Consider the following 25,855-nt stretch of genomic DNA (forward strand, 5'->3'; position numbering starts at 1 on the left):
TTCTTGCAGCCATATCGCACTGTTGGCTCATATTCAGCTTGCGATCTCAAACAATTCCAAGATCCTTCTCGTTTGTAGTATTGCTGAGCCAAGTATCCCCCATCTTGTAACTGTGCCTTTGGTTTCTATTTCCTAGATGTAGAACTTGGCATTTATCCCTATTAAATGTTGGAACCTGGAAGTATAAAGTTGGAGCTATCTTGGAACCTGGAAGTATAACACACCTGTTTTAGCATCGCTTAGTTTGTCACAAGGGCCAGCTGAAGGCCCATCCTCAGCGCACACTCCCCTCCCAGGGAGTCGGGGTTGGCTACCAGGGATACAAGAAGAGCTACTTAGAAGCTGGTTCAGTGGCAGAGGTGCACTGCAGAGATTAGCAGCATGAGAGGAACCTTTCCCCCGGCACGCCTGATTTGTTCTCACAAGCACACCCTTCCCAGGAAGGAAGCATAAACACGCCACTGTACTCAGCGCCGTCCAAGCACTCTAAACACCTGGCGCGCATGGGCGCCCCAGATATTGAGGAACCAAGGAATCACATGGAGATGAATCAGGCAGGGACACAGGCAGAACCGACGCTGCTCTTGACGTTAGCCGGAAAGCCGCTTGTAAATCACCAAATACACAAATTGCAAAGTGGGGATAATGATGCCCTGAGCTCCTCAAAGAAATGCGTCTATATTTAATTTAACGCTTGATGAGAGAAGTAAGATGGACATGGCATGCAGAACTAACTCTGGTCGCTGGAGAAAAGGCCTCTCGGTTCAAAATGCCTCTTGTCTAACACATGCAGCCCTTGCATGCATATAACGGCAGCACTTCTGCTAACGCCTGGAACGCTCTTACAGAACATTTGAGAACTACAAGTTCAATCGCAGCTTTTAAAGCTCAGCTAAAAACTTTTCTTTTTCCTAAAGCTTTTAAAACTTGATGTCGTGCAGACTTTATACTGTTAGTTTTACCCTCCCCTGTGCCTGCTTACCCTACCCTGTGCCTGTTTGCATTCTCTTCCCCTCCTTATTGTTTCATTATGATTTTATTAGAATGTAAGCCTATGCGGCAGGGTCTTGCTATTTACTGTTTTACTCTGTACAGCACCATGTACATTGATGGTGCTATATAAATAAATAATAATAATAATAATAATAATAATAATGCTAAAAGAAGAAGAGAATTTTGTCCCCTTGTGATTTTCTTCTTGTCACTCCATAAGTTGTGTTGCTAATCTTGTGCCTTTAGCACAGCCTTCCTCAACTTGGGGCGCTCCAGATGTGTTGGACTGCAAGCTGGCTGGGGCATTCTGGGAGTTGTAGTCCAACACATCTGGAGCGCCCCAGGTTGAGGAAGGCTGATCTAAACAGATGGATGTACACACACATCACCTGGTTCATTCATTCATTCATTCATTCATTTAAATTGTTTCAAAAGTCCCTATAGAGGTATGGCAGAAGCGCCTTCCCAGGGCAAGAAGACATCAGGTTTGCAGGGTCTACTTTGTGTTTTTATTAGGACCCCAAGACCCACCACGTAGAGCCTGGTGCAGAAGACAGACGCTTAGAATTAAAGGATTCTGAGTGCAGGAGTTTGTTTTGCGTAGCGGAACTGAACAGCGCTGACAAAAATCCACTCCTGCTTACCCCAAGCTTTTTTCATTTCAGCAGGATATAATTTAGGGACAGGGGCGGGGAGTCATGGCGTTGCTGCTGTTGTTAAACGACTGGCAGTTAGAAATCTTTGCAAATCACCCAGAGATCTACCACTAGACCTACCTTCTGCCCCTGACTTATGGCTAGGCCAGTTTTGCGACTCTGACTGGCAGTCGCCAGCCAGGACTCAGGTCTTTCTTCCTCACCACATCTAATGGGAGAGGTGATCAAGGATTGAACCTGAGACGGCTGTCAGTGTGCAGAGCATACAGCTCTATCACTGAGCGAGAGCCCTTCTCCACAGGCCAGGAAGAGGTGTGAAGCGTTTCCAGAGTTGGGCCAAGACATCTCAGTGCCTGAGGCACAAAATCCAAATGGCATCCTCTTTCCTGCTAAAGCAGCGGAGGCCCAAACCACCAGGGTGCTCAGCTGTGCAATCTCACAGAATCATAGAATAGCAGAGTTGGAAGGGTACCATAAGGCCATCTAGTCCAACCCCCTGCTCAATGCAGGAATCCACCCTAAAGCATCCCTGACAGATGGTTGTCCAGCTGCCTCCTGAAGGCCTCCAGTGTGGGAGAGCCCACAACCTCCCTACGTAACTGGTTCCATTGTGATACTGCTCTAACAGTCAGGAAGTTTTTCCTGATGTCCAGCTGGATCTGGCTTCCTTTAACTTGAGCCCATTATTCCGTGTCCTGCACTCTGGGAGGATCGTGAAGAGATCCTGGCCATCCTCTGTGTGACAACCTTTGAAGTATTTGAAGAGTGCTATCATGTCTCCCCTCAATCTTCTCTTCTCCAGGCTCAACATGCCAAGTTCTTTCAGTCTCTCCTTATAAGGCTTTGTTTCCATACCCCTGATCATCCTGGTTGCCCTCCTCTGAACATGCTATGCATGTCGTATCCACGTTATTTGAAAGGTCCCCACCTCAAAAAGCCCCATTAAAATCTTTGATGTCATAGAATCATAGACTAGTAGAGTTGGAAGTGGCCTATAAGAGAGCTTCGGCTATTGGGCGGTATAGAAATGCAATAAATAAATAAATAAATAAAATATAAGACCATCGAATCCAACCCCCTGCTCAATGCAGGAATCCACCCTAAAGCATCCCTGACAGATGGTTGTCCAGGTGCCTCTTGAAGGCCTCCACACTACGGAGGGACCCCTGGATCCACGTCTGGGCATGTTGAGAAGTGGGCAGGTTGGAAAAGACCCACCTGAGGGACTTGAGTGGAGGACAAAACAGCAGAGAGATGGAGGATGTCAATTGATACCACATCATCCCATGTATCATTGAAACATAGAATAGCAGAGTTGGAAGGGGCCTACAAGGCCATCGAGTCCAACCCTCTGCTCAATGCAAGAATCCACCTTCAAGCATCCCTGACAGATGGCTGTCCAGCTGCCTCTTGAAGGCCTCCAGTGTGGGAGAGCCCACAACCTCCCTCCACTGAAATGAATGGAAACGGTGCAGGCGCACCACCATCCCTCGGTCACTTCGGTGCCCCTTGCACAGGGAACTGCCCCACAGCTCAGGTCTGTCGACTGTCACCCAGATGCTCTAAATGGACGCACAAATCCTGGCCTTGCCTAGTGGTAGGACCGGCTCTGGGCTCCCTTTTGGAATACACAAACACAGCAGCCAGTTGGATGGTGTGCACTCCTACTAGGAGAGGTCTACTAAGTGCAATCAGAGGCCTGCAGAAAACAGGGGTTTTTAAAAGCAAATTTTCCAACTGCACAAATACCCTGTCAGACACCACCAGCCCCTGCCCCACCCAAACACATTATTTCTCTTTCACGACTGGACAAATGATCACCAACTAGTAGCACCTTAAACTTAAAGGCAGATTGACAAGGCCATGCGGATACCCAGGAAGGTCGACAGACCAAGTGAAGAACACCACTGGCTGTCACCTATACCGCCCCCAATTGAAACCACGGCAATGGATGAATCCTGAACTCCAGCCCATCAGCAGCACAGACGCTTCTCTCTCACAAGCTTTGGAAGGCGGAGCAGTCCTGGCCTAAAGACACCCTCCCAACCTGAAGGGGATGCTAACCAGCAAAAGGACACAGGTTGCTTCATCCCACGTACCTGTTTCCCTCGAATTATCCCCTACAGTGCTAAGCTGTCGGCGTTCTTGTTGTTGCTACCGGGCGGCTAGATCCTTTGCATACCAGGAAATGGGTTTAAGGGGGGAAATGTAAAAAAAATCATTAAAAAACCAACGGATGACCCAATCTGTTTCAAATTTGCTATGCTTAAAGCTCTCCTTAATATCTATTACTGTGCCGATTTTGATGTCTTTATCTTTAAAGCTTACACAGATGTAAGCATTTGTTTAATTATTTCTTCAAATCCTGCTCCTGCGCTCCAGTGGCCGCTTGGATGATATGCTCATAAACTGGTATCAAAATATGGGGAGTCTTTTGCCTTTATAGCACAATTAAAGCAGGATGCCTGGGAGTACTTCACAATGAAAGCAGATTGTAAGCTGGAAAACTTCGGAGTCCCTTGCACACAATTCGCAGTGATTGCACAGTATAACGCTGTTGGGATAAAGCTCAGACACAGACAGAGGGACCAGAGCATGCAATAGAGCCAAGGGCCAACTCTGCCCCCACATCTATTCAGGCAACACCATCACAGGACCCAACAACACCAGTCCCACCATCAAGGGCTCTTTCACCTGCATCCTTATAGAATCTATGTTACCTGCCACCCCGACTTTGTCTATTATTAAGTTCTTAATACACACATACACAGGGCCGGTGCTACCATAGAGGCTACTCAGGCGGCCGCCTAGAGTGCCAAGCTAAGGGGGGCGCCGAACGCCACACCTGGAAGGCGCTCTCCCACACTGGCTTTGAGAGGGTGGCTTCTGGGTGCGCTGTTCCGAAGCCGCCCGCCGGCCCCAGCATCCTGGCTTCGCTTCGGCTGGGTGGGCGCTGAAGCGAAGCCAGAATGCTGGGGTAGGGGGGCGGGCAGGCGAGCGGCTTCGGAACAGTGCGCCTGGAAGTCACTCTCCCAGTGCGGCTTCCGGCCGGGCGCGCCATTCTGAAGCTGCCTGCCCGCCGGCCCCCCCACCCCAGCATCCTGGCTTCGCTACAGCTGGGTGGGCGAGATGGCACCCCACGCCCAGGTACGCTGGGGTGGGTGTGGGTGGTTAAAGCAGCTCACCTGCCTAGGGTGCAATATAGTCTGGCACCGGCCCTGCACATACACATAACACGTGTCTTGTTTTTTTCACCACTTTTTTCAACTGCACATTATCAGATTTCCAACTGCACATTTTGTGTCCAACTGCGCACACGAACAAAAGCCCTGGTGGGAACCTGGCAGTGCCCCCGCCGCCCCCCCTTCAGGAGGCGCCCCGGGGCCGCATGGCGTGACTCAGCTGCCGCCCCCACCAGGGCGCCTCCTCCTCGCCGCCCCCCCCCCCCACGCCTTGGACTGCAAGCAAACAGACGCCGGAGGCCAGCGATCGCTGCTGCCCAGGCATACATCCGAGGGGAGGGGAGGTTCGGCTGGCCTATTGCAGAAACTGCAGGCAGGAGTTGCACTGGGGCGGTTTTCATAGAATCATAGAATAGCAGAGCTGGAAGGGGCCTACAAGGCCATCGAGTCCAACCCCCTGCTCAATGCAGGAATCAACCCTAAAGCATCCCCGACAGATGCTTGTCCAGCTGCCTCTTGAAGGCCTCTAGCGTGGGAGAGCCCACAACCTCCCCTAAGTAACTGGTTCCATTGTCGTACTGCTCTAATAGTCAGGAAGTTTTTCCTGATGTCCAGCTGGAATCTGGCTTCCTTTAACTTGAGTCCATTATTCCGTGTCCTGCAGGGCACGGAATAATGCAGGCCATGGTCTTGGTTTCACCCACGCGAGATTTTCAGGGCACCTGTCCCGAGCAGCAAAAGCGTCGTGGGACGGAGTCGCCCAGGAACCGTCGCTGGAGGCGCTCTGCACATGCTCGCCGAGCTCTTCCCCGAAGCCCCGCGGCCCGCCTCCCTCCGCGCGGCCAGCCTCTGAACCCCCCCTCCGCCCCATCCAACGCCCCGGGGCTGGTTCCAACACCGCCACCCTAGCCGCGCGTCTTGCTGCTGCGAAGGGCGCCCTTGGGCATGTGCAGAGCGCGCCCCCTCTCTCCCGCCGCCGCGCCCCCCCCTCACTCACAGGCCTGCACCAGGTCGAGGAAGAGTGCCTTCTGCGCCCGGTCGCGCTGCTTCAGCTGCCGGACGATGTGCCGCTTCCAGCAGCGCCGCCACAACCGGCTGCTCTCGGCCATGGCGTCGGCATCGGCGTCGGCGGGAGGGGGACGGAACTCCCCGCCACGTCACCGCCCAGGAGGCGGGGCCTGAGGGGGGAATCCCCGGGAGTTTCGGCTCCGCCTATCGGAACAGCCTTCCTTTAAACCTGCTTCTGCCCTCCCAGGTGGGTTGGACTGCAACTCCCACCATCCCCAGCCGGCGGAAGGGGCCTCGGCCTATAAACCCTTCTCCCCGGCAAAGGCACCCTCCCCGGCTCGCCAGCAGAACCGGAGTTATAGAGAATCCGAATCATAGAATAGTAGAGTTGGAAGGGACCTCTAAGGCCATCGAGTCCAACCCCCTGCTCCATGCAGGAATCCACCTTAAAGCATCCCTGACAGATGGTTGTCCACCCCCCCCTTTTGAGAGTGACCCTTCTTCGGCCCCTCCACGGCTAGGCTGACCATATGAAAAGGAGGACAGGGCTCCTGTATCTTTAACAGTTGTATTGAAAAGGGAATTTCTGCAGGTGTCATTTGTATATACGGAGAACCTGGTGAAATTTCCTCTTCATACAACATTTAAAGCTGCAGGTGCCCTGTCCTCTTTTAAAATGGTCACTCTAGTATAGCTCCTGCAGCTTTAACTGTGATGACAAAGAGGAAATTTCACCAGGTTCTCCATATGTACAAATGACAACTGCAGAATTCCCTTTACTATGCAACTGTTAAAGATACAGGAGCCCTGTCCTCCTTTTCATATGGTCACCCACCGGGCCCAACGCTGCCTACTCTGACTGGCAGCCGCTGCCTGGGCGCTCTCCCCACCCTGCGCCCTGCTGGGGTCCTCTGAATGGGCCTGGGGCTCCACCACAGAGCCGGCGCCCCTCCAGGGTTTTTTTTTTTTTTTTTTTTTAGTGTGCAGTTGGATACAAAATGTGCAGTAGGCGGAAAAAATGTGCAGTTGGAAATCTGATAATGTGCAGTTGAAAAAAATGGTGAAAAAATAAGACGTGTTATGTGTATGTGTGTATTAAGAACTTAACAATACACAAAGTCAGGGTTGGCAGCTAACACAAATTATGTAAGGATGCAGGTGAAAGAGCCTTTGATGGTGGGACTGGTGTTGTTTATTTATTTATTTATTTATTTATTACGTTTTTATACCGCCCAATAGCCAAAGCTCTCTGGGCGCGGTCACAAAAATTAAAACCATAATAAAACAACCAACAGGTTAAAAGCACAAATACAAAATACAGTATAAAAAGCACAACCAGGATAAAAACCACGCAGCAAAATTGATATAAAATTAAAATACAGAGTTAAAACAGTAAAATTTAAATTTAAGTTAAAATTAAGTGTTAAAATACTGAGAGAATAAAAAGGTCTTCAGCTGGCGACGAAAGGAGTACAATGTAGGCGCCAGGCGGACCTCTCTGGGGAGCTCATTCCACAACCGGGAATGACACAGCGGAGAAGGCCCTGCTCCTAGTAGCCACCTGCCTCACTTCCTTTGGCAGAGGCTCACGGAGAAGGGCCCCTGTAGATGATCTTAAGGTCCTTGTTGTTGGGTCCTGTGACAGGGTTGCCTGAATAGATGTGGGGGCAGAGTTGGTGCTTGGCTCTATTGCAGGGTCTGGTCCCTCTGTGTCTGTGTCTCTGTCCTGTGTCCTGTTGCTGGTTAGCATCCGCTTCAGGTTGGGAGGTGGTCTGTAGGCCAGGACTGGTCTGCCTCCCAAGGCTTGTGTGTGTGAGAGAAGTGTCTGTGCTGAAGATGGGCTGGAGTTTAGGGATGGTCCGTTGCCGTGGTTTCAATTGGGGGCTGTAGGTGGCAACCAGTGGTGTTCTTCACTTGGTCTGTCGACCTTCCTGGGTATCCACATGGCCCTGTCAATCTGCCTTTAAGTTTAAGGTGCTACAAATGTTGGTGATCATCTGTCCAGTCGTGGAAGTGAAATAATGTGTTTGGCTTGACCGTGTGTCTCTGTGTGTGTCTGACAGGGCATTTGTGCAGTTGGAAAATTTGCTTTAAAAAAAAAAAACCTGCGCCCCTCCGGGAGTCACGTCCTACGAGTGCATTGCGTGTTGCATTCCGCTTAAGGCAGGGGAGAAGCCCGGGGAGGGAGCTGCGCATTTCGGTTTGGACTTTGCCAGATGCAGCCCGTGGACTTCCTCGTCGGCCTGCCAAACGCCCCTCCCACAGTGAACGCTGGTGACTGGGCAGAGGACAAACGCCACTGAGAGAATAAATAACAAATAGAATCATCCCTGTGCATCCAAATGCCACACAGGGGACCCCGAGAGCAGACAGGGACGATCCCCCCATTTTCCTGGGATGACCCTTAGAAAGGGCCTAAGGCAGGATCGACGCTACTGCTTTACGGTGATATTGAAGTGCACTGCAGGATTGACGCTACTGCTTTATAGTGGTACTGAAGTGCACTGACAACTCTTGGGGCCCAGGACACATCTACACCAAGCAGGATATAGCACTATGGAAGTGGTATGGAAGCGGTATAAAGGTCTGCGTCAATGGGCCCCAACAGTTGTCAGTGCACATCAATACTGCTATAAAGCAGTTGTGTGGCTCCTGCCTCTTATATACCACTTTCATACCACTTTCATAGTGGAATAAATATCCTGTTTGGTGTAGATGAGCCCAGAGTCTCACAAAAGCGTAAGTCCCTTGCTGCTGCTGCTGCTGCTGCAATCTCTGAGCATTTATTTGGCAAACCTATTGAATAACTGCGTGGCTTTGTGGAGGTTGTCGAGGAAATCAAGCTGGGTGGTTCTTTGACTATGCCCATAAGTATAGGAAAACAGCTCTATAAATCATTAGCTATGTAAACCATTGGGTTCATGGCTTCCTGCTTCTTTAAAACATATTTTTAATGCTGAAATTGCTTTCACGATTAAGCTGATGCTGAAACCACGTCACAAGACAGGCGGTGTCCACTCCAGCAGTTGGAAGATGGAGTAAGATGTCTGCAAGGCAAGATAACCGATAAAAGAAACAGATGGAGATGTATTTCCTGTAGCTGTTGCAATACCCATATATGTAGTGTATGCTACATATATGGGTACAGTCAGAGAAGTACTTAAACTTTGTACATGCCTAAATGCTTTGCTTCTCATTGGTTATTACATTACAGAGCTGTATTATGATTGGTGGGAAAGTTCTGCCATTGTATCTAAGGGGAACTGACCCTATAAATATGTTAGCCTTTCCTGAAATTATTGGGCAGTTCCTCAGGTCTTCTGAGACTGTCACCCTGAAGCGCTGCTTGTAATAAACCTTCTAAAGAGAGAGAAATGGTGTCTTGAGAGTCTGTGACCACCACTCAGCGAACCACAGGGACCCGCTCTTTCAGGTTCCACCACAAGGTGAAGTCAGTCTCAGTTACCACAGGGAAGTACAAGTTCCGGCTTTACTATTAAACGGATTTCAGATGCACCCCCATACTTTTAAGTCATGCAATTCCACACTCAAGAGTAGCCCCACTGCATTCAGTGGGACTTTCTCCCAGTTGTGTGTGGCTCTCTGAGCCTAGGCACCTGCAAGTGAACAATGGGGCAGAGAAAACAGGGAGGAATCCAGACTCTATTCTTTCTTTCTTTAATCTCCTTCCTTTCCACTATAAAATGATGGCTGCACCTTAAAGGCTAACAAATCTGTGACAGTTTAAGCTTTCTGATGAAGTGGCTTGTGATCCCCCAAAAGATATGCCATTTGTCATTTTAAATGTTTTAATATTTGAACATACTTAACACATTTTTAACTTTTTTATATTTCTATTTGTATGTTCCTGTTTTAAATTTTGTAATGCTGCCTTGAGGCCCAGCATTGGGCAAAAGGTGGGATATAAATAAATATAATAATAATAATAATAATAATAATAATAATAATAATAATAATAGGCTGTAATAAATATTTTAGCCTCAAGACTTGGTCGTTTCGTAAGTTTAAACTTTGTAGTTTTTGTAAGTTTAAGTAATCTGTTTCCAGTCCTCTGATATAAAGCTGTCTGCTGCTCCAGAACAGTTCGTCCCATAATAAAGGAACCCATTTAGGTCTTGACCATTTTATTTATTTATTGCATATTTTTACTGTCCAACAGCCGAAGCTCCCTCAGATGCCTTTTCTACATCCTGTACAGCACCTAGCACAGTAGAGCCATTAAGATGATGTTGATGATGATTTGAAGGTGAATATGTTGCATTCTTGAATGAAATGATGGGTTGATTTTATACATGCAGGATTCTCTGAACAAGTTTTAAAAAGGGTAATATAGGGCAACAGTGACACCTAGTGGCCACACTTTTGACATGTTTCCCCTGTGCCTGTCCCCTCCCACAATTCCCAACTTTAGACCTGTGCTTTCTCTCATGTGAGGGCCAAAATGCACAGTGTGCTTAATGCACGGCACATAGCTGTTTCCATTTTAATGAACTGTGTTAAGAGACAGTAACGTAATTCTTGGAAATGCAGCAAAACTGCCCTTTGCGGAATGCGTTAGAATCATAGAATAGCAGAGTTGGAAGGGGCCTACAAGGCCATCGAGTCCAACCCCCTGCTCAATGCAGGAATCCACCCTAAAGCATCCCTGATGGCTGTCCAGCTGCCTCTTGAATTCCTCAAGTGTAGGAGAGCCCACCACCTCCCTAGGTAACTGATTCCATTGTCGTACTGCTCTAACAGTCAGGAAGTTTTTCCTGATGTCCAGCTGGAATCTGGCTTCCTGTAACTTGAGCCCGTTATTCCGTGTCTTGCACTCTGGGAGGATCGAGAAGAGACACTGGTCCTCCTCTGTGTGACAACATTTCAAGTATTTGAAGAGTGCTCTCATGTCTCCCCTCCATCTTCTCTTCTCCAGGCTAAACATGCCCAGTTCTTTCAGTCTCTCTTCATAGGGCTTTGTTTCCAGACCCCTGATCATCCTGGTTGCCCTCCTCTGAACACGCTCCAGCTTGTCTGCGTCCTTCTTGAATTGTGGAGCCCAGAACTGGACGCAATACTCTAACAGTCAGGAAGTTTTTCCAGTTGGACATCAGGAAAAACTTCCTGACTGTTAGAGCAATACGACAATGGAACCAGTTACCTAGGGAGGTTGTGGGCTCTCCCACACTAGAGGCCTTCAAGAGGCAGCTGGACAACCCTCTGTCAGGGATGCTTTAGGGTGGATTCCTGCATTGAGCAGGGGGTTGGACTCGAAGGCATTGTAGGCCCCTTCCAACCCTGCTATTCTATGATTCTATGAAGCCCAACCAGGGCCGAATGGAGAGGAACCAGGACCTCACGTGATTTGGAAGCTATACTTCTATTAATGCAGCCCAAAGTAGCATTTGCCTTTCTTGCAGCCATAGCGCACTGTTGGCTCATATTCAGCTTGTGATCCTGTAGGGTCATGTACCCTACAATAGACAGTCTTCCACGTGAAGTTTTTCTCTCTTTGCAGGGCTGTCCAGACTATGCCTGGTTTAAAGAGGAAGAAGCACCAGGAAGGAGAGCAAACGGCGTTTAAGGTGACCCTATGAAAAGGAGGACAGGGCTCCTGTATCTTTAACAGTTGTATTGAAAAGGAAATTTCAGCAGCTGTCATTTGTATATATGGGAAACCTGGTGAAATTTTCTCTTCATCACACCAGTTAAAGCTGCCCTCTTTTAAATCTGGTCACTCTAGTATAGCTCCTGCAGCTTTAACTGTTCTGATGAAGAGGGAATTTCACCAAATTCTCCATATATACAAATGACACCTGCTGAAATTCCTTTTTCTATGCAACTGTTAAAGATACAGGAGCCCTGTCCTCCTTTCCATAGGGTCACCCTAGCAAACGGGGTCCTTGAGTGTGGCAGCTTCTCAGAGACTGAGCAGGCCAGGGGGGCACACACGTCACCGTCGTCCCACTAGGGAGAGATTTCTGCTGTATTTATATTGCAGTAATTATTTCTGAGTTTCCATCTACACATATAAATTAACAGATGCAAGTTTTATACCAATCCACTGCCGGAAGCCTAAGTAGCTAGCCTACCCCTTTGCCTCTCTGAGGCACGGAAAGGAAAAGGCGAGCTGGGAGCAGCCTCACTGCTGCCGGTAAAAGTTCTGAGGTTAAAAAAAAAAAGGACAGGAAAGCAAGGATGCTTTGGGGACTCTTCTTTACACCACCTTCGTTGCCCTCTTGGCACCTGTGGGCTCTGATTGAGGCTGCAGCTCCTGGATACCACTTTGTGGCTATTGAAGTGATGGAACCAGGGCTGGAGCGCAATCGTCTGCAACCCCCAAAATGGTGTGCGCCTATCGTGAGGCACTGCAGAAGACCATGGGGTGTGGTGCAGGAAGCAGTGCCAGGGCAGGGCAGGGCGGCCATATTTCCTCAGGTACATTATTTTGTTCAGGCTTTGAGGTTTTGCCACAACCAGAACACAGCCCAAGTTCCTGCCTGAAAGCGTGTCTCTCTCCAGCAAAAGAAATAAGCTACTGAGGTAAAATCCGAAAGGCTTGGATTTGACAGCTTGGATGTGAGCCCTATGAGGAGAGACTGAAAGAACTGGGCATGTTTAGCCTGGAGAAGAGAAGATTGAGGGGAGACATGATTAGGGTGACCCTATGAAAAGGAGGACAGGGCTCCTGTAAACCACCCAGAGAGCCCTGGCTATGGGAGCAGTATATAAGTGCCATAAATAAATAAACAAATAAATAAAATCTTTAACAGATGCACAGAAAATGGAATTTCAGCAGGTGTCATTTGTATACATACAGCACCTGGAGGAATTCCCTCTTCATCACAACAGTTAAAGCTGCAGGAGCTATACTGCAGCTATACTGTGACCAGATTTAAAAGAGGGCAGGGCACCTGCAGCTTTAACTGTTGTGATGAAGAGGAAATTTCACCAGGTTCCCCATATATACAAATGACACCTGCTGAAATTCCCTTTTCTATACAATTGTCAAAGATACAGGAGCCCTGTCCTCCTTTTCATATGGTCACCCTAGACATGATAGCACTCTTCAAGGGCTTGAAAGGTTGTCACACAGAGGAGGGCCAGGATCTCTTCTTGATCCTCACAGAGTGCAGGACACGGAATAAGGGGCTCAAATTACAGGAAGCCAGATTCCGGCTATACATCAGGAAAAACTTCCTGATGGTTAGAGTAGTATGACAATGGAACCAGTTACCTAGGGAGGTTGTGGGCTCTCCCGCACTCGAGGCCTTCAAGAGGCAGCTGGACAGCCATCTGTCAGCGATGCTTTAAGGTGGGTTCCTGCATCGAGCAGGGGGTTGGACTGGATGGCCTTTGAGGGCCCTTCCAACTCTACTATTCTTAGATTCTATGATCACAAAACACCGTATGTTAAATAAAGTTGTGACTCTTAATCCCATGGGCTGTTTTATGTCCTCATTTGGGGGTGACAAAACCCCTGTAGGAATCCCGGAATGAGTGTGGCATATGATACATATTTATTTTTCGGAGTCATTGTAACCATCCCTGCCTGACATGTATGCATACAGAACATACATGCCATAGATATGGCAAATACACGCAACGTTCAAAGAGGAAGGCCCTTTGTTTGAAGACTGCAGAGACAGAAGAAAGAAGCAGAAATATTCAACAGCAGAAAAGAAACATGTGGAACAAACACCCCAGAGGGTGCATCCACACGTATCTTCCTCGGAAGCTCTTCCCGTGTCTGTTCAGGTGGCAAATGTCACCCTCGACTGTTCTCCTTTCAATGCCACGCCGCCTCTCGACAGCTGTCCTTTCACCACCAGGCAGCCTTTCGATGGTGGGTCTCTCAATAATTGCTATAAGAGAAAGAATGGTTATTTCTCAGCAGCTGCCATTGCTTGAGGGACCATCTTTGCAGGCACATACACACACACACACACACACACACACACACACACACACACGGGATCCGTGCCTGTGCAAGCAGTATTTCAGAAACTTCTAGAGTTTTCTGGAAAGCACCCGGGTCCTGATTTTGGAAGTAAAAACACATGCTGGGAATAAAGGTAAGGGTCTGCACGTAGCACAATCTTTATGGAACAGTAGGGGCAAGGGCTGTTGCAGAAAGGAGTGGTATTATTTGTCCGCCCCACCTTACCACACAGGTATTTAAGGCCCTGTTCAGAAGACACCTTAAACCTTGGCTTTAACCACAGTGGTTAAGCCAGACCGTGTTCAGAAGACGCCTTAAACCAGCAGTCCCCAACCTTTTGGGCACCAGGGACCGGCTTCGTGGAAGACAATTTTTCCACGAACCGGGGGGGGGGGGGTTGAGGGGATGGTTTTGGGAAGCCCCCACCCTACTCCACTCCAGCATCCTGGCTTCGCTTCGGCTGGGCAGGTGAGATGGCGCCCCAGGCCCAGGTGTGCAGGTGTGGGGGTGGGTGGGTGAATGCAGCTGACCTGCACGGCCTGGTTCCTAACAGGCTACGGACCGGTACCGGTCTGTGGCCCAGGGGTTGGGGACCCCTGCCTTAAACCACGGTGACAAAGTTTTTTTGCCTTAGCTAGATCTAGTGGTCTAGTGGGAAGGAGGGGTGAAGATCTCGTGATTTTTTTATCACAAGATCTCCCCCTCTGTTCACACGCGGCACGAGATGACCTCAGAGGGAGAGGTGTCGCGCCCACCTTTTTTTAAAAAAAAGAGACCAAAGCGCACGAGCGTTTGTGCACAAAACGTAAGTACTTTTTTAAAAAATAATTATTTTCCCACTCACCCCACCCCACCCCCAATGGGCGCAGAGCTCCTGAGGGACCCCCGTGCGCGGGTCCCGGCTCCTCGCGAGGAACTGCGAGGAGCCGGGACAAACCGTGGCGCCCGGTCACACATTCCATGGTCTTCAGCTCGAGACCACAGAAAAACCGGGCCTAAATTGGAATGTGAGATCCCAGGGCAAGGGAAGGATGATCCCTCCCTGATCCCAGGATCTCCTGTGCATCATGTGCATCTCCTGTGCACAAGGACGATCCCGGGTATCGCCCCGGGATTTTGCCTCGTCTAGCTAAGGCCTTCGTCACCATGGTTAAAAAGCCATTGTTTAAGGTGTGTTCTGAATTTAGTCCGGTTTTCTGGCTTAACCATCTTGGTTAAAGCCATAGTTTAAGGTGTGTTCTGAACATAGTCCGGCTTTCTGGCTTAGCCACCATGGTTAAAGCCATAGTTTAAGGTGTGTTCTGAACATAGTCCGGCTTTCTGGCTTAGCCACCATGGTTAAAGCCATTGTTTAAGGTGTGTTCTGAACATAGTCTGGCTTACTGGCTTAGCCACCATGGTTAAAGCCATTGTTTAAGGTGTGTTCTGAACATAGTCCAGCTTTCTGGCTTAGCCACTATGGTTAAAGCCATAGTTTAAGGGGTCTTGTCTTCTGAATGGTGCCTAAGCCTCCACCAGCAAGCTGAGCCTGTAAATCTGTGGTAAGTCTGAAGGGAGAATGGCCAATGTAACACCAATTTTTAAAACGGGATCCAAGAAACTATAGGCCAGTTAGCTGATCTGATCTTCTCTTATTTATTTATTGCATTTTTATACCGCCCAATAATCAAAGCTCTCTGGGCGGTTTACAAAAACTAAAACCATAAAAAACATTCAAAATGTAAAACAAACAGTATAAAAGCATAATATAAAATACAATATAAAAACACAGCCAGGATAAAATGAAGCAGCAATGTAGAGATTAAAACAGATTTAAAATACAAATTCAAAACAGAAAAAGTTAAAAATCAAGTTGCTAGACTGTTAAAATGCTGAGAAAATAAAAAGGTCTTCACTTGGCATCTAAAAGGGTATAGTGTAGGTGCCAAACGAACCTCCTTAGGGAGCTCATTCCACAGCCGGGGTGCCACAGCAGAGAAGGCCCTCCTCCTGGTAGCCACCTGCCTCACTTCCTTTGGCAGGGGCTCGCGGAGAAGGACCCCTGAGGATGACCTTAAGGTCTTGGCAGGTACGTACGGGAGGAGGCGTTCCTTCAGACAGCCTGGCCTCAAGCCAGGGACATATTTTTGTTAGAAGATTAGCATTATCTGCTTGTGGGTTTTCCGGTTGGCCACGGTGTGAACAGAATGTTGGACTGGACGGGTCCTTGAGCTGCCGCCTTAGGCAAAGAGTGGAACTGGATGAGTCCCTGGGGTTTTGCACTTCCTGCTTCTTTGGCACGATTGTTATGGTCTGCATTCCATGGGTGGGAAGGTGGGGGTGACCATGTGGTTTGAATTTAATACTTCCCCTCTTATGCATGCTCTCTTCACCTCCATTGAGGCACCGCCATCTAGTGGCAGATCTATTTTTTTTCAGATATTACCACATTAAAAGTGGTAAACTTACTATATTTGCTGGCGTTTCGGGTGGCGGTCTTTTCCATAATCCTCTAGCAAGCCTATGGATAAAGAGCACAGCAAAGTTAGTGGAGTTTCAGTGTGGGTCAAGCATTCATACAAAAAATGGAAATTGTACTCCTAAAAAAGGGCTGCCTTTTCTACTTTGTACAGCACCATATACATTGATGGTGCTATATAAATAAATAATAATAATAATTCTAGTCTCAGGGTATAAAATGACTAGGGTGACCATATTTTGGAAACCAAAAAGGAGGACAACATGGTCGCCCCCAAGGGGGCGTGTCCAGTACCAAGGGGGCGTGCCCACCCGAACATAGCCTTGGTCACATGTCTGATTTTACAGCACACATTTAAGACAAATCTGTTCTACATAACATCTTAATGTTAAAATCACTGAAATAAAGAACAAGTGAGAGATTCAATGTATCTGAAATTAACTTCACTCACTCCTACTTTTGTAGGTTTTGCTGTACTTTGAAGCTTTTGCTATACTCTGTGTGTTACATTCTCCCCTTCCCTCAAATATCTTTTCATTGCAAGCTGCTGTTGTTGTTAACAGGGTTTACTACTGCCTCCAGATCTGTTTCAAATTTGGTACGGCTAAAGCTCTACCTAAAAGCTTTCATGGTGCCAACTTTCAGCTCTTTATCTTTAAAAATGACAGTTTAAAAATAATAATTTTAAAACCTCATTTTTTAAAAAAATCCTAAAAAATCAATGGATGAACAGATCTGTTTCAAATTTGGTGTGGCTAAAGCTCTACCTAAATCCTATCATGGTACAAAGTTTCATCTCTTTAACTTTAAAAATGACGATTTTAAAAATAATAATTTTAAAACCTCAATTTTTAAAAAATTCCTTAAAAAATCAGTGGATGAACGGATCTGTTTCAAATTTGGTACGACTAAAGCCCTTCCTAAGAGCTACCTTGGTGCCAAGTTTCATGTCTTTATCTTGAAAAATGACGGAGTTATAAGCATTTTTGTTAATTCCCATTAGAGCTGCTCTTTGAAAAAAATCAGGATTTCCCCTCCCCCTCCCAGATTTGCCATCAAAAAACCTGGACAAATCCAGGCAAATCCGGTCATATGGTCACCCTAAAAATGACCCACAGTGTTGTGCTGGGAATGAAGAGAAAGACAAAGACTTACAACCACGCGATCAGTTGCTCCCTCCTGAGAATGGCGAAACAGAGCAGGGCAAGGAGGAGCAACACCCCCATCACGAAAATTGCACCCAGCAGAATTAAAGAGACTGGGGGGGCATAAAAGAGAAAGAGCATCACATTTTGCATGCGGGACTTAAAGGCCTGGATATGAATAGCCCCACACTCAATCCAGATTCATATGCAAATACTTCTATGGGGACCAGGCAGGAGATCATAGAATCACAGAATCATAGAATAGCAGAGTTGGAAGGGGCCTACAAGGCCATCGAGTCCAACCCCCTGCTCAATGCAGGAATCCACCCTAAAGCATCCCTGACAGATGGTTCTCCAGCTGCCTCTTGAATGCCTCTAGTGTGGGAGAGCCCACAACCTCCCTAGATAACTGATTCCATTGTCGTACTGCTCTAACAGTCAGGAAGTTTTTCCTGATGTCCAGCTTAGGGTGACCATATTTTGGAAACCAAAAAGGAGGACAAAATGGCCGCCCTCAGGAGGCGTGGCCACCCCAACATGCCCACCCCCAAGGCGGAGCCAACTCAACATGTCCGGCCCCCAAGGGGGTGTGGCCTCGGTCACATTTATTTATTTATTACATTTTTATACTGCCCAATAGCCGAAGCTCTCTGGGTGGTTCACAAAAAGTAAATGATAGCAACCAATGAGTGCCAAAGGCACACAACTACTATAATAATGTATTAAATACTAAAAAAAGAATTAACACTTATATAAAACTATTTCTTTATTTTTATAACTTAATAAACAACCACAACAGTCATAGAACACATTAGAATAGTGGTTCCCAATTGGTGGTCTGCGTAACCCACCCAGGAGGTCCACCATGGCTTGGCATTTGAAAAACAATATACAATTGTAGAAACATATAATCACAAAATCTCAGCAATATTTTATCAATTGCCATAAACTTCTTTCAATAGGCTTTTAGCCTGTATTGCCACAAAAATTGAAACCATAAAAAAGTAATAAAACATCAATAAAAACACAAATACAAAATACAATATAAAATACAATGCCTAATATGCAGTTTCAGAATTTAACATATTTTTATTTCCTGTACAAATTCTAAGACTTTTCTTCCTGACATGGCCTGGAATATTTTTCACCAGACCTTATTTTTCTTAAAAGGGGTGGAGTGTTTTACAGGAAACGGTAAAACTGCTTGCAAGTCCAATTCTTGTAATTATATTTAAGCTGTAAGAGTCCTTTCAGTGTCTCCACAGACAACTGGCTCCTTTCTTTCGTCCACTGTGTTTCCATCATCGAGAAGATACGTTCCACATTTGCATTGTGTGACGGAATTGCATAAAAGAACTGTGCGATCTTCAGCAGTTCAGAGTAGTAATCTGCAGTTTTTGAACTTTCAAAAAATTTAGTCCACTTTTGATGTGCCATCAAGTCTTTGAAGTCAACGTCATCACACATACTTTCAAAATATTTTTTCAGATTTGCAAACTGATCAAAGCAACTGACATCATTGATGACCACTCCCTTCTCTGTCAAGTACTCCATGGTAGTCTGCACATCAGCCCATTTTGGTTCCTCAGTCAGGGCAATCCATTTGAATATTGAGAACTCTTCTAGGGGTCTCATCCACTTCTGGAGATAGTCAATGCACCTCTTGTACTGCTGATTTACTTGGGCACAGAATGAGTCACACCGTACATCAAGTCCCTCCCTGCGATTTTTCCCCAGGAGTTCCCTAACTTTAAGAGACAAAAAATTGTTGGTCTCCCGTTCACGGAGGACGTACATGACAGAGTCCAAACATTTCAACACTTCCACCACGGAGTTGTTCTCACGCTCCAGCTCCTCGATGTATTTGTGGAACATGCTCAAGAGTGCGTGCATGTGCCAGAGGTAGATCTCGCTGAAGCTGTCTTCAAAGAACTTCTGGATCTCAGGAGGTGGATCGTCTAGAGAAAGAAAGAAGGACTTCACGGCTGGAAACATCTGTAGTAGCCTTGTTATTGCAGGGAATAAGGATAGCCACCGTGTCCTGGAGTGGGAAAGCATCTGTTTATAGTCAATTTCCACAAAATGGCAAAACTCCTTCAGACTCTCTGTTCTCACTGTGTAAATGTGGAAGTATTGGTATATGTTAGAAATATTAGTATCCACTTTCACATCTAGTTTCTGTGCCCCGTAATGTACACAATTGTTCAAAATGTGTGCTGAGCAACCCACACCAATCAAAGTGGTCTTCTGCAGCAGCCTTTTCAAGTTTGCAAAGACGTTATTCCCTTGCTCAGCCCGCCGTAGTCCACCAAACATGGTATTGCAGTTGTCACCTGTGAAGGCAATGCACTTCTCCAACAAGCCGTTCTTCTCCAGAGTGCCCTTCACATAGTTTGCAATTGTATCTGCTGTCTCATTTGGTGTGTTTTTCAGTTCGATGAGCTTGGACTGCAACCCACCATTCTTCCAGTCAAAATACTGAACTAGAACTGGAAATATTTTCACCGCACCATGGTTGCTTGCATCCGTTGAGACTCCACAGTATGGAATGTTGTAGTCTTTCATTGCTTGCAGGGCATATTCCACAGACTGTGGTGCAAGCACAGAGCTCACAATTGCTTCTGTCTTGGTGCGAGCACTTGCAAACTTCCGGGCTAGTTCTGAGTCAGGGAATAGTGTCTTGAACAAGTCAGAGGTGCAGTCCATTGATCTAAAGGTGTGGTGATGCATCACAGTGTGGAAGGCCATTGTACCCTCCAATGCAGTGATCTCATCCTCCGTTTTGGTTCCTGGTTTCACAAAGAAATCAGTCACTTTGCAAGAAGACTTTTCTCCTCGAACAGCCGCCCTGTGCTTCGCTGAGTCCACATGGTTTTGCAAATCCAAAGCAGCTTTATGTGCAACAGACACGTAAGTGCCAGGCCTGCATATGGTGCACTCAGCCTCATTCTCATCACGACCCTTCTTGAAGCAGGTAAATTTGGCCATCAGCTGTGGTGTGAACTTGCACTTCGTTTTTGGCATGATAATGTATTTATGCAGTGTTGTAAACCAAAATCTAAAAGACAAGACAGTAAGAGATCACTGAGCATCTCTGAATCCTACAACAAATCTGTTACTGTCGTGAAATGCAGGAAAAAGGGACAGAACTACAACAACAACACTTCCCTTAACATAGATTTCAACTTTGAAAAACTGTATAACTTCTTGTCCAAGGCAAAAATAATCTGGACATACTGTAATTCTTAATTTTAAAGTTCAGTTGTATTGAACACCAAAGAATCCACATTAAGTGTATGTTCAACACAATAAAACAAAACCATCTTCAAAGCAGTTAGCTACAATTCACAGGCAAGTTCCTTTTAAATGCAATCTCAAACACGTCACTTATTTCAGCTCACCCTAAAAACCGTGCCACTACACAGTATAGCATAAGTATATGGATTTAAAGCATCCATTTTTCAGAAGCAGGTAAGATTCAAGACTCAAGTACATTTTACACAACTGTTTCCTTGTCTGGAGAGCTATGTAGAAACAGTGAGTAGCAATGAAGATGCAGGGCAGTTGTTAGATATCAAGATGTCTATCACATGAAAACACTTTCAGACAACATGTAAAATTACTGGCAAGAAAATGATAAGGTTTAGAATATGTCTAAAGTCATGAATGGCCACCTTTATAACTTCGATCTTGCATTTGCAATGCAATGCATAGCTACTGGGTTTAAAGGCCCAGAGCAGTTTCCATTAAAGATAATGGTTTTTGCAGGTTCAATGCTAATCTATTATCTCCATGGCACAAGGAATTATATTAGGGCGTGGAAAAGTAAAGGATAACTGGCATTATTAATATCATATTATCAGCATCAAGAGCAAGAGACGGAGCCTTATTAATATTAAAATCACCATGCATTACAACACCGGCAAGAGACGCAGCTTTATTAATATTAAAATCACCATGCAAGAGACGGAGCCTTACTATAGCATCACCACCCATTATCAACAGCAAGATTATTATTATTATTATTGTTTATTTATATAGCACCATCAATGTACATGGTGCTGTACAGAGTAAACAGTAAATAGCAAGTCTCTGCCGCATAGGCTTACAATCTAATGATTGTAAGGAGCATTTTTAACATTATCACCACCCATTATCACATCACCAGCAGAAGGAGTTTTATTAGCATCACCACCCATTATCTGGACACGTAGATACTGGGAAATAAGTTTGCATGGTCTTGCAACCTGGGCTAGTTTCCCTGGACCCCAAGTCTTGGTCAAATGTACATCCAGCATGGGAGCCCAGCCATCTAGCATGGGGAAAAGTCCTGCAATAATAATAATAATAATAATAATAATAATAATAATAATAATAATGGAAACACACTCTGTGTACACTCAGAGGAGCTTTAATATACTTCATTGTATTTAGCACTTTAAAAATATGGACAAATGGAAGAGAAGGAGCATTTTTAACATTACATCACCATTTCCATTTTTCAGGGACAAAACTTGTAAAATAGCCATTTTAAAGTAGCTGAAGCAATGAAGCCCCTCTCTCAAGCTCTAGCCTCCCCCCCGCCTTTCCCTAGCCCTGCGTCCCAGCCTCTCCTCCCTCCACCTCACCATTATTATTATTATTATTATTATTATTATTATATTTTATTATTATTATATTATATTATTATTATTATTATCACCACCCCCATGCCAAATTAGGGAGGATGGTGGCCTTGCCTTGTCCTACCTTTTCCCACGTTGTCGTTGCAGAGTTGCCTCCTCCCTCCTCACCTCGTGTCCTGCTGCTGCCTGGTGCGTGGCTGGTGGATGTCCTCAGGCTCCGCCTTCCGCTTGACCGGCCCACGCCTTGCCCTGCCAGGTTGTCCCCTTATGGCTTCCCTCCCTTGTCCTCCTGATGACCACCTTGGTCCGCCACCAGGCTGCTTCCCCCCCCACTGCTTGTTCTGCCCCCCCCCGTTGCCTTGCCACAAGCGGCGGCGGGCGGGTGGCACAAGCGGCGGCTTGCACCGCACCAGGCCGCGCCGGGTCGGGCCGCGCCAGGCCATGCCAGGGCTGCCGCTGCGGCCGCGCCGGAACGGGCCGCGCCAGGCCGCGCCGCCCGCCTCGACGGTTCCCCTTGCTGCTGCGGCCGGGCCGCACCGGGCCGCGCCGCGCCGCGCCGCCCGCCTCCCTTTGCTGCTGCGGCCGGGCCGCGCCAGGCCGCGCCGCACCGGGCTGCGCCGGCCCGCACTGCCCGCCTTGACGGTTCCCCTTGATGCTGCGGCTGCCTGCGGCCGGGCCGCGCCAGGCCGCGCCAGGCCGCACCGGCCAGGCCGCGCCTGGCTGCGCCGGGCCGTGCCGGCCGCCTCGATGCCAGCCTGCTTGCCGCTGCGGCTGCTGCGGCCGTGCCGGGACGGGCTGCGCCAGGCCGCGCCGCCCGCCTCGATGGTTCCGCTTGCTGCTGTGTTCGCGGCGGCGGCGGCGGCGGGCCGGTGGTGACAGCGGCCGCAGATTGCCCTCCACCTCGCCGCCTCCGCCCGCCTCTGCCGTGCTTGCCTTGGATTATAAAGATTATAAAGATGGCCACCGTGCAAAAACGCTGCAGGCAGGTAAGGGCGGCCGCAGCCGAGTCCCCCCCCCCGCCCCGGTGTTTCAGCGGCCCACTCTGGATCCTCCGGATCGTGCGGTTTCCCCGGTGGCTAACGGAGTAAACCGGTGCCTATGGTCACCCTAGTCCAGCTGGAATCTGGCTTCCTGTCACTTGAGCCTGTTATTCTGTGTCCTGCACTCTGGGAGGATCGAGAAGAGATCCTGGCCCTCTCCTCTGTGTGACAACCTTTTAAGTATTTGAAGAGTGCTCTCATGTCTCCCCTCCATCTTCTCTTCTCCAGGCTAAACATGCCCAGTTCTTTCAGTCTCTCTTCATAGGGCTTTGTTTCCAGACCCCTGATCATCCTGGTTGCCCTCCTCTGAACACGCTCCAGCTTGTCTGCATCCTTCTTGAATCGTGGAGCCGAGAACTGAACACAATACTCTAGATGAGGCCTAACCAGGGCCGAATAGAGAGGAACCAGGACCTCCCGTGATTTGGAAGCTATACTTCTATTAATGCAGCCCAAAATAGCATTGGCCTTTCTTGCAGCCCTATCGCACTTTTGGCTCATATTCAGCTTGCGATCTACAACAATTCCAAGATCCTTCTCGTTTGTAGTGTTGCTGAGCCAAGTATCCCCCATCTTGTAACTGTGCCTTTGGTTTCTATTTCCTAAATGTAGAACTTGGCATTTATCCCTATTAAATTTCATTCTGTTCTTTTCAGCCCAGCACTCCAGGCTTTCAAGATCACTTTGAAGTTTGTTGCTGTCTTCCAGGGTATTAGCTATCCCACCCAATTTTGTGTTATCTGCAAATTTGATAAGCGTTCCCTGCACCTCCTCATCCAAATCATTAATAAAAATATGAAGAGCACCTTCATATTTGCTTTCTATCCTGGTCCCTGAAGGAAGCTGGTGGCTTTTGGGGGGGGGGAGGGGAAGCAGGAAAATCCTGCTTGGTGTTAAACTGGCTGGACTGGGGAGGAGGGAGAGAATAGAAGAAAAGCTGTACTTGATACAAAACAGCATTCCAGAATATAGCACTGCACACACACACACACACACACACACACACCTGGCATCACATAACGTTTTCCGTGTATTTTGCCGGTACCCTGCAGCAAATGCTGTGATCTGGCTGGCTCAAGGAGATTCCGGTGCAGAGCAAAAATAAATAAATAAATAAATTCTTGCCTGGCTTTTAGTGGTCTGCGAGCATTATCAAGCCCTAATTTTCCAACATCTCCGCTATGCAAACTACTTGCTCGAGCAAACATTGAGAACATGGATTATTATTATTTTTTAGGTTGCTATTACAGGAAGGTATTATAGGTTCTGTTCAGGAAAAACCCACCGATTACATATTGGAATCCAAGTTCTTGAAGAAGCAGCTGCTATTTGGCACTACCAGGCCCTCCCACTTGTAGAAGTAGAAGTAGTTTGAGGAGATGGCTGCCTGTGGTTCAGTTGTTGCTCTAAGCGCTGTGCCGTCATGGTCCAGGACCCAAACTCTCATCCTCAGGGGATCCCAACTGCTTGGGAGCTGATTCCCTAGGAAGACCCCGGGGACCTGCCCCGAGTAAAGAGGAGGCTGCATTGTTGTCCTAGGAATCTGAGGATGCCAACTGTAAAGATTGCAGCACCATAAAGATTGCCACCCCGGGGTGTTGCAGCCTGAGGCCACTGAACAAACTAGGACCCTTAGTTAGTGTGGTAGCAGCAGGGCTAAGCAACGTAAAGGGAGCCAGGACTCAGGGCCGGCGCTGCCATAGAGGCAGCTCAGGCAGCAGCCTAGAGCGCCAAGCAAAGGAGGGCGTCGAATGGCGCACCCGGAAGTTGCTCTCCTAGAGCCGCTTCCGGGCGCTCTGTTCCAAAGCTGCCACTGCCACGGCCGCCTCCCCCAACCCTAGCATCCTGGCTTCAAAGCCAGCGCCCCGCCGGAAGCCGCTCATGGCTTCGAAGCCAGGACGCTGGGGTTGGGGGGCAGTGGCTTCAGAACGGCATGCCCGGAAGCCTCTTCCGGGCGCGCTGCTTCGAAGCCTCCGCCCTGCCCCCCAACCCCAGCGTCAGAGCGGGCGCAGGGCGGCTTTAGTACGGCGCGCCTGCCTAGGGCGCAAAATAGTCTGGCGCCGGCCCTGCCAGGACCGCTTTTAAGCCTCAGTCATAATCTGTTGCTTGTTGTATCAGTATACAGACAAATGTGTCTGGCTTCCAGCACCTCTTGGGGAGGGGGTGTTCTCTGTGGTACTGCCCTATCCCTGATTCCCTGGGAAACACGATCTGCCCAAAACCTTGGCGAAAATTCAGTCTGTAGTGGAACCCTGTAACTCAACGCCTCACCAGCACCCAACAAAGCCAAGCCCATGACTCAGGCAGAACAGGACACCCCTAGCCAGATCCTAAACAGATCAACAACAAGGTTAAAACACCAGTCCCCCCTTCACGCACACACCCAGGGTGGGCCTGATGAACCACAGAGCCACAGAATACGCATGGGGCTGTGAAGGAGGAGAGATTTGATTTTGATCGGCCTCCATAAATCGAATTACATAAGCACACAACAAGAGCCCTGCTGAATCAGACCAAGGGCCCATCTAATCCATCGCTCTGTTCACACAGTGGCCAAGCAGCTGTCAACGGGAAACCCACAAGCAGGTTAATAAGGTTGATTGATCGGTTGGTTAAATCGATCCGATAATGCTGCAGCTAGATATTTATTCCCATTTACATACCCAAGATTATGTATGTATGTATGTATGTATTCAAGAGGCAGCTGAACAACCATCTGTCAGGTATACTTTAGGGTGGATTCTTGTATGGAGCAGGGGGGTTGGACTTGATGGCCTTATAGGCACCTTCCGACTCTATAATTCTA

The 25,855-nt window shown here is 47.8% G+C and overlaps 1 protein-coding gene across 3 annotated transcripts in view; it reads right to left on the reverse strand.

The window, feature by feature from the left end:
• LOC134399276 (protein Atg16l2-like) overlaps positions 1-5,944 on the reverse strand; it is an 83,321-nt gene extending 77,377 nt beyond the window's left edge. For all 3 annotated transcript variants that reach the window (XM_063127247.1, XM_063127248.1, XM_063127246.1), the window contains exon 1: positions 5,829-5,944. In XM_063127247.1, coding sequence (XP_062983317.1) covers positions 5,829-5,940 — 112 coding nt within the window. In that variant the 5' untranslated portion in view covers positions 5,941-5,944. The remainder of the gene's footprint in view (positions 1-5,828) is intronic.
• Positions 5,945-25,855: the final 19,911 nt, after the last annotated feature.

This window comes from Elgaria multicarinata, chromosome 5 (genome assembly GCF_023053635.1).
Source record: "Elgaria multicarinata webbii isolate HBS135686 ecotype San Diego chromosome 5, rElgMul1.1.pri, whole genome shotgun sequence".
NCBI classification, from domain to species: Eukaryota; Metazoa; Chordata; class Lepidosauria; order Squamata; family Anguidae; genus Elgaria; species Elgaria multicarinata.